The following is a 9,629-nucleotide window of genomic DNA, read 5'->3' as shown; positions in this document are numbered from 1 at the left end:
GCCTAAGGATGTAAAGCTTACAAAGATAATGTAGGCCTATATCAGAACAATTCGAGATTTCCGATTTAAAAAATGATTTACTTCAGATACTTTTAGACAAACAGAAAATAAAATATACTATACTAGGTCTATACGCTTAACTATAATCAACCACATACATATATATACATATCACAACAGGCCATTTTTGGAGCCAAAGCTTGTATTTATTTGTTTTTCACTACAACCACTACGAACCGCATTAGTCGACCGACTATGTGCAACGTAATTTGCATATACTAGTGGTACCCACTAAAAAAAGAACAATAATTAATAACTCTAGTGAACACAGACGTCTTCACCTTCTGAACAGAGGGCGCTACATAAAACACATTGGCTGCACAATTGAGATGGCTACAACGGACACTAGTATAATCATGGTATATGGAATGTGTTTGTTGTTTTAAACTTAGTTTTGATTCTTGTCTGTTCAAACTAGATGTTTCAAGCTGGAAGTACCATGTGTACCAAAATATTTATTTTTTCACTACAAATAAGTAATAAAATATAAATCAATTTTAAACCCATTTTCTATTGAAAATGTTTTATTTTACTCTATAGTGGATTCCGGACACAGCCGGGTACACTCAATGGAAGGTTTTGGTCCATCATAACTTTAAAACCAATAGTAGGCCTACATATCGTATAAAATAAATGTATATTCTCTGATATGATATGATCTAACAATTAGATTGTCTAGGCCTTAATCACTTATAGGCCCATTATAAAAATTCCAGTAATACAGATTTATATATCGAAGCGCATAGTCTTGCGGCCACTTTGTTCACTTTTAACAAATCGCAGATGCAACTTCATGTTTTGCTAGGTGATGTGAACTCGTAGTTACCAGACCCCGTGACTACTTTTGCCACACGACACAGTACAAAACAGAACACACATTTATCATTTTTTATACAATACTATATATTTTAATACATCTACATTTAAACTATTCTCACTATTTATAATATAATTATATGTTTAGTGTTCATTTTTTTTATTATAGGCCTACATATACAAATTTTTTTTCTTCATTTTCTTATGAATGTTGTTCTGCCCATGCGCACGTTGTTTATCTCCCTTATCATTTGGCTAACTACACATGGAACACAAAAATAGTACAGAGCACAGTCATTACAAAGTGATCCCTGCAAAATAAAATATAAAATACACTTCAATGAATAGAACAAGTGGTTGTTTTATAGACACCAGTCATGTTGGAAATACCCTTTATGATACGGATAAGCCCCTTTTTACTTTATACATATTAAATGTTGACTGAATTGTGTTCTTTGGAAAAACTGTTATGATCTGAAAAAGGAGGAAATGGTGAAACCTGATAATTTAAAAAAAAGTTGACTAGAAAGTGTTTTAAACAAAGAGGGAAATTATCGCCACCAATATATATTTCTATAGCCAAGTCAATGTCCTTTTTTTTCTGTGCTCTGTTCTGGGTTGAACAACTAGCATCGGTGTTTAGCACCTGTTTGGTCTTTCCTTGCCTTTTACATCTGTTTTGTCTTCTTTGTATTGTATATGGCAGAAAAGTGAATAAAAATAAAAATAAAATTTCTTTATCTATTGTAATTACTCTAATTCCATATTGTGTGCGAAGTTTGGTTCTGATTGCTATGGGGGCTCCGGGAACGCAACATGGGACTATACACGATTCATCTGCCTGACAGGCTAGGTAACTTTCAGCAATCGTTGGACAGCAAAACGCCAATAGACCTAAAAGAGTAGTAAATGTTTGAAAATATCAAGGAAGATTGTACAGGAACAAGAACATTTTATTTCTTTTTAAAATTAATTAATCAGATTTCATAAAATCGAAATGAAAACTCGTTTTTTCTTTTCTCTTTCTTTCTCTTTCTTTCTTCTATATTGAAAAAAATTTTTAAAGAATATTGAAGTAACTTTTTTAATACACTTTTCGTATTTTACCTATAAAACAGAAAGATGAAAAAGAAAGAAATATAGAAAAAAAACAACGCTTCAATACGTTGGCCAAATTTTATAAGAGGGTATGTGACAATATAACCAATTATAACCAATCCTGACGCAAAACTACAATTATAACCAATTATGTTATGTTTTGAAAAGATATCTCTTTTAACCATATTATAGTGCATACATGTTTTTAATACATTAATCTTTGTATATCTTTGTCATGGAATAGAATAATGAATAAAAGTGGGCTACACCAACGAAAGAGAAAACAAAACAAGAACATTTTATTCTTGTGTCTGTCTCCTACCTTAACCAATGATACATTTCGTGGCCAACCTGAATATTTGATTAATGAGGGAAAAAATGGGAATTTAAAAAAAAAATGAACAGAACTTACATGGTGTTATTTCTTCCAAGCAGCCAAAAAGGCCAGTTGACCAGTCCCGTTGTTGATTGCCTTGCTGAAATAAGAAAAATACTTTTAAAATTATGCTTAATTAATTAACGTTAATTAAACGTTTACCTTCTTAAAAGTAAACGTAACCGTTTAATTATTTAAGCATAATTTTAATGTTAGCCATAAACTGTAAATGAAGTCGATAGATAGATATTTTATTCGTTTATTTAATGTAAAAAAAAGAATTAAATTAAATAAAAGACTGATTAAAAAAATAGAAACGTTTGGTTATTGGTGGAAAATTCAATCCGAATTCAATGTTTCGAAAATCACTTACCAAGTTCAAATTTGGATCAAATACCATAGGCTGAGGCTGCTGTTGTACGACCACAGTTGTTTGAGCCATTGCACTAACCTGTATATTAAAAATAATATTAAGAAATACAGACAAAATGTATTCTTTATCCTTTCTTAAAGAAAACGTGCAAATTTTTACCCCAACCTCATTGTGAAAATAATGCATTATTATAAATAAAACAATAGCAATGGGATAGCCCAATAGCTAGGAGACTGCTAAGCGGACGCCATCACGTCAAATTTAAAGCAATGAAATGTTTTTATGTTTCTAGTGTGATTGTGGTAATCAATTTTTACTAATTAATTAATTAAGTGTTGTTTAATTCTTCCAAAATGATAGTATATTGAAAGTCTGAGAAAATTAGGCCTACAAAACATTTCGTGTGCACGTCGAAACAATAGCACGGTGTTATAATTGAGATGTAGCTCAGCCTAACCATGGAGGATGAAAAAATAAACCTCCATGGCCTACACACCGAACAAAGCAATAACAATGCAGTAGCAACTAAACCTAAATGACATTCATTTTACTTGAGTAAAAATGTTATGGTTAATAATGGTAATCTTCCATCAAACTTTACCTGATATCTAGTGGTATAAGAGCCGCTTTACTTTCCCAAACCTCACACAGTCGATATCCAGATTTGACTAACGAAATCCATAGTGAACCTTATTTGAATATTTCTTACGGCAGGTGATTTTGTATACGTCATACTACTAAGTAACGCTCTGATTGGTTTATCGTCTTGAATCCGTGGGGCTACTATTTAAATGATTTCAGTAACTCTGTGTCACTCTTTTCATCCTCATACCATTTGTTTACTAAGTCTGCAAAGTTCTGAACACATTTTTTTTCTCTTTCAGACACATAATATATCTGATAAAAAGTTGGTATAATTATTATGTAGGCCTATACTTACAAACGTTGCCTTCAACAAGAGAATTCATGAAATTCATAAGAATAAAACAATAAAAATCAACTTTCAAAATATTTATTTTCTGGTAATTTATCTTTATAAAAATATACAATGTTATTTAAACAAGTTTAATTAGAGCACCTATATACAGTTTCGACACTATTATGACACCTTGATTGCCTCATCTAAATTCATCTAGGAAAGTATGTTTTTTTGATAGTTGAAACAAGGCAATCTAACAACAGGACACTGAGCTCGCCTTGCCAAGGTAGGAACTCGTAACAGTACTTTGATCTTATGGCTGGCTGCGACAAATACCACAGTGATGTGTACTATGTACATTCACTCCGCGGCGCGCGGTATCCGATAAGTGGTGTGGAACTTATCGTGTCGCAGCCACAGATAAACTCTTTAATCTCCGAAGCTGCCTTGGTTGAAACATAACTCATAGGCCCTTGTACTGTTCGCGTTAAAATATGAATTATCGATCTGTCTCATATACGGTACCGTTTAGGCCTGTTCTTCGAGTTGCAGAGAGGCATAGATTGCTTTAAATCATTGTCTAGCCATTTAGGTATACATTATTATACCTCCATGGTCCATCCTTCGCTTTTTGGCCTTTCCTTCGGTTTTACTTCGCGGTACATCTGTGCTACAGATAGTTGGCACAAACAACATTGTATCATGCAATCCCCGCACATTGTACCCTGCAAAAACACAATACATTCAATTTAGCATAGTAGTCATAACCATATAAATTAATTACTTACTTATTGATAATCTCTTATTGCTTTGTTGTACCGCAATCGAAAGGGTTACTTATAAGCCTACATTCTTATGATCGATTGATTCTAAACTGGTTAGGCCAGGGAAGAGTTAAATTACAAGAGTTAAATTTAACTCTTCCCTGGTTAGACCTACCTTAATATTTTTCTTCGTTCTAATTCTGGTCCTCAGCGCCAGTAATCCACCAGGTACAATGGCGATGCAGTTGTTCTCGCCTATACGATTTGCAATATCACACGACACGCACAGGGGACAAAATACCGAAAGCAAAACTGAATGATAATAAATCATGAATATTACTATGATGATGCCGAGAAATTATTTTGTTTTTGTTTTTGTTTCTTTCTTTCTTTATTTCCATTCACAAAAACATAAACATTACATTATGATTATGAAGTTTAAAATGGAGAACGAGACATTTAAAAAAAAAATAGTTCCATTGACAACAATTGGGGAATGTGTTAAATACAACCTTTTTACTGCCAAGCTAAAAACAAACCCGTGCCATGTATGTTTGATTTTGTCGCTACTGTATCAGGTAGAATGTGACTGACTAAGTCATCTAGAAGCGAGTCTAAGTCTCTAAATCCGAACTTATGACAGGGATTAACATGTACTAAAAGTACTAAATAAACGTAGACTCGTTTCTATGACTTGCAATAGTCAGTCATTTTACCTCGAGAACCGATCGAGTAGGATAAATTTCCTTTTTACATCTGGATTAGTAGGGAATGACACGGGTTTCATTTATATGAGTTTATGTACACTGATAAAAATGTATGATACGATAATGGCTATAATAATGTTGTCAATGAATGTGACTTACATGATTCAAAATCATCACCGCATCCAATCAAACTAGTTTTCCATTCTTTTTCACCGTCTTCCACTAACCTCTATTTTAACAATATATTAGAAAATAGTAATTGATGGAAACAAACAAATCGCATAATTAATGGCAATAAACGGTTCGTCGATCGGTTAGCAAAACAACTATTAAAAGTGGAACTGTAATTCGCCTGTGATTCAATGAAGTCATTTACTGAATTGAAATATTTGTATTTATTTATATGGGCTACCTTTTCAGTCAAAGACTGGTCTCCCAGAGAGCCCAACCATAATCAGTGGCTGTGTACTAGTACACCGGGGTAACTCCCTACTCGTCTCGAAAGATGTACTAGGTTTTTAGTGCATATGAGCTAGATGTGTAAACTTGACCTATAGGCCTAGACTTTATCCGAGAAGACTCGTTCTACCACCAGAACCATGGAGCGAGTGAGCCTCGAACCCTTGCCGATGTTACTGAACGTGCGGATAGTATACTAAAAAAACACTTTTATGTACGATATGTTTTGTACCTTATGTTTGCTTTTTCTTGGCTGTTGTACTACCACGGCTGATTCTTGACTTGAACTGTTCCATCTGCAATGGCCCGGAACACCAGTTTCCTCTACGAAACAAGATAAACATTTACAAGAAAAATCCTTTCGATTTAAAGATTCTCTCCAATTCGCACAAGTTTAATTGTCAGAACAGAAACACCTCATTATAAATGTGATGTTTTTATATTATTTTATATTTATATCAACAATTTAAAGAAGTTAAAATCAAATTATTATTGAAACTTTTAAGAAACTTCCGAGGACTAGCATCGATTCTAAAGCATGTAACAACACAAATTGTAAATTGACAGAAATATCATTTAAATTTTCAATTAGAAAACAACAAATCACTTACCAATTCCTGATACGAATAATCCGTTGATCATGATGCGTTTTGTTTCGTTGGGCCTACGTATGTTACACGTACCTCTACCACACCGGTTTCCCTTTTATGTAACACTCTTTAACAAAAGCATCCTAGGAAATTGTCTATTTCCACTTTTTATGGTTGAAAAGGCAGCAAGATGGCGAATAATTGAGCACATATACACGCCCTGTGTTCTTCAAATTATCAATAAATCAAACGTATTTCCGTTTATAATAATTATATAATTATAAAATTGTCTGTGTTGAAGTTGTGACAATAAAGCTAATGAGGTTCATATAATGATCTCACAATGAGAGATTTTTGTTTTAATTATACAAAATACATATTTGATAAAATTATTTACAGTTACAATTTCACAAGAAATCATTTTATAAATAAAGCAAGCAATGGCTCTAAAACACAAAAGTTTCGGAGCAACCGTTACCGCTCGTCTGTGTAAATTGGCCTTAATAATACCGTATCAATTATTTGAAGCGGTTCAGCAGAAATAGTCGGCAAGATTCAGTTAGCGATAGAGGGCGTGCTGTTTAATATTGCGGCCCATGTTGAAGATGAAGATAACTCGAGATTTTAATATTCCTTCGTGAAGTCACCAATTATATTGGGCATATACAACTGAATATCTCATCGTTTGGAACGTGCCTGTATAAAACTATATTAATTGTACTATTCTTTGAAATGTAAAACTTTCATTAACTATGCAGCATCGCAGATGAAGGCTACAACCACGTGACGGCCAGTATCCCAGGTGGTGTAAGAGGCTACAGGACACATTTACTTTTCATTTAATACTGGTTGGGTGGTAAATGGTTCCAGCAACTGTCCTGACACAGTGTTCAAACATCTGCCATTCCCAGAGTCATGATATAATTCTGTGTAGGACGGCAATGGTGCTGCTGCTATGTGGTATGGCGGTGGAGATATAATCTGCGTGCTTGCCGTCGGATTAACTCTAGCTTCTACACAGGAAAAAAAACCATTAAAGCTTCAAGATTCAAGAAATTGTATTGGTCCACTTAAAATGGAAATTCATTTTGTCTAATTAAGACAATAAAACTAAAAGAAAATACATCAAATTGCACAAAAATGATGTTTATTAATATAAATATTCCGTGGGTATTTTACCAGACACAATTAGACGATAATCGTGTGTGTTTGTGACGTCACCGATCAATCAATAAAGTGTTTAATATTTAAAAGAAAAATAACAAATGTCCGTTCATCTTACGTACCTATAGCATGTCTTCTTGAAGATGTCTGTTTACTAGAATCATGCATGGCAAACCACGCAACAGCAGTAAAGAACAGGAAGATCGTAACTATTACTACAAAAGCAATTACCACTGCTACCAAGCTATTGATACTGAAAGAATCATTAAATAGTTTGGCTATTGCACGATTCCTTTACATGGGCTAAGTATACAAAAATGACCAATGTAATCCTCAGTTCATCCACCACCACCACCATCTAACTAACGTACCCTAGTCATCATTGGTGGTTGACCAATCCTTCTGTCAACGTCACCACCATCGACACCACCACCATCATCCATGACCTAACGTACCCATAGTCATCATTGGTGGTTGACCAATCCTTCTGTCAACATCAACATCATCGACACCACCACCATCATCCATGACCTAACGTACCCATAGTAATCATTGGTGGTTGACAAATCCTTCTGTCAACATCACCATCATCGACAACACCATCATCGTCGACAACACCATCATCGTCGACAACACCATCATCTATGACCTAACCATGGTCATTATTGGTACTTGCCCAATCCTCTTGTCAACGTCACCATCATCGACAACACTACTATCATCTATGACCTAACGTACCATGGTCAACACCACTACCATCATCTATGACCTAACGTACCATGTTCAACACCACTACCATCATCTATGACCTAACGTACCATGGTCAACACCACTACCATCATCTATGACCTAACGTACCATGGTCAACACCACTACCATCATCTATGACCTAACGTACCATGGTCAACACCACTACCATCATCTATGACCTAACGTACCCATGGTCATCATTTGTATTTAACCAATCCTCCTTTTCTTGCTTATTGCAGCAGTATTTCCCGGTTGACGCTGATCCACAGCAATGGACGTCATCTGGTCCATCGCTGAGCAATCGAGGGCAACTGAATCCCCAATTCGTTGCCGCATACGAATCATAGTATTGATCACAATAATCACACATACACGGAGCTGTAAAACAAAGTCACGTTTAGGCTTAGTTATTTACCCTGGTAAGTCGATTTTATGGGCACAGGTATCGCTCTTTGGTGGGTAGAAACAATTAATCTGAACGGGCCTATTTCTTCCCAAGTATAGTAAAAGGTAAGTTCTTGTTACTCTATCATTTCTCAATCCATCATTGTGGGTGCAACATCAATAACATTATGGATGTTACTAACTAGCAGACTTAAGCAATATGGAAGAAGTATTTTTAAATGTAAAACACAAGCAATAAAATAAAACACAATAACTCACCGCAACATAGACAAAATATAACGAAGAACAGTGACAACTCTACATCACAGCTTAACGCCATAGCTAAGAAAATTAGTAAGATATTTCAATCAATTTATAGTTCTAGGCCTAAAATAAACCACTTCGCCTCTCTAACTCGACTACAAGAAAAGCTTCTTTTATTCGCGTAGTTTCGAGGCTCACAATAAAACCATCACCTTGACTATCAGAAGAGGAAGAAAATACAATGAAATAATCAATAATAAGTACGAAGACCATTCATAGGTAAATCGCAATCGACATGAATTGTAAACCTCATTTGTACTGTCTTGTGATGATCATTAGAGGAAACGTTCGAATTTATATTTCCTCCATGATGTGAACAACAACAGTTTGTGTTGTTCATATTCAACAACAAAGGTTCTAATTTGTTTTTTTCAGCGTTTCCTTCTAATGTGGTCTAATGTTAGGGCCTAGGCCGATAATATATCATACTCTATATAAAATGGACCTGAAATTGATTTTATTTTAAATTTTAGAATGACGTTTTGGGGGGGGGGGGGATTAGCTATAGCCTTATGCCTAGAAAAAAGGGTTACGCATTCGAGAAACTTCCCTTTTCTTTGACAGGATGCCTATATAGATATATAGTACATCTTTCTCAGTTTTACATATCGATCGGCACATAGACGCGTGGAGTGTCGTGAAAACGAAACATTGACGCTTGATTTGCTGGCGCCGGAATCGTGCAGGAACACGTGTGAAAGACCCTTTGGAATCATTATGGTGTTTCTTGGAGACCTAATTTGCTCGAGTCATTTTTACATCTTATATCCATTGTTGTCTCTCGATTTCGTTAGTGGCATACGTTAAGAAACTAAGATTAGTATAGTACCAAACGACCGGCCTAT

At 34.8% G+C, this 9,629-nt stretch overlaps 3 protein-coding genes across 3 annotated transcripts; all 3 read right to left on the bottom strand.

The window, feature by feature from the left end:
- Positions 1–938: 938 nt before the first annotated feature.
- On the bottom strand, positions 939–3,433 carry LOC144852010 (cornifelin homolog B-like). The gene is made up of 5 exons (XM_078709686.1): positions 3,325–3,433; positions 2,724–2,801; positions 2,387–2,450; positions 1,631–1,770; positions 939–1,187 (listed from the first exon to the last, which is right to left on the bottom strand). Exons 2-5 carry the CDS (start codon positions 2,790–2,792, stop codon positions 1,071–1,073), a joined length of 390 nt encoding a protein of 129 aa, XP_078565812.1. The 5' UTR covers positions 2,793–2,801; positions 3,325–3,433; the 3' UTR covers positions 939–1,070.
- A 492-nt stretch (positions 3,434–3,925) lies between these two features.
- Positions 3,926–6,521, bottom strand: LOC144851911 (cornifelin homolog). The gene is made up of 5 exons (XM_078709571.1): positions 6,184–6,521; positions 5,805–5,896; positions 5,273–5,342; positions 4,582–4,718; positions 3,926–4,367 (listed from the first exon to the last, which is right to left on the bottom strand). The coding sequence occupies exons 1-5, from the start codon at positions 6,212–6,214 to the stop codon at positions 4,245–4,247; spliced, it is 453 nt and encodes a 150-aa protein (XP_078565697.1). The 5' UTR covers positions 6,215–6,521; the 3' UTR covers positions 3,926–4,244.
- A 127-nt stretch (positions 6,522–6,648) lies between these two features.
- LOC144851910 (uncharacterized) lies at positions 6,649–9,044 on the bottom strand. Its single transcript, XM_078709570.1, has 4 exons — positions 8,740–9,044; positions 8,265–8,454; positions 7,449–7,579; positions 6,649–7,175 (listed from the first exon to the last, which is right to left on the bottom strand). Exons 1-4 carry the CDS (start codon positions 8,798–8,800, stop codon positions 6,991–6,993), a joined length of 567 nt encoding a protein of 188 aa, XP_078565696.1. The 5' UTR covers positions 8,801–9,044; the 3' UTR covers positions 6,649–6,990.
- Between the last annotated feature and the right edge of the window lie 585 nt (positions 9,045–9,629).

This window comes from Antedon bifida, chromosome 9 (assembly GCF_963402885.1).
Source record: "Antedon bifida chromosome 9, ecAntBifi1.1, whole genome shotgun sequence".
In the NCBI taxonomy this organism is placed as follows: domain Eukaryota; kingdom Metazoa; phylum Echinodermata; class Crinoidea; order Comatulida; family Antedonidae; genus Antedon; species Antedon bifida.
This window is presented reverse-complemented; position numbering and strand designations above follow the sequence as displayed.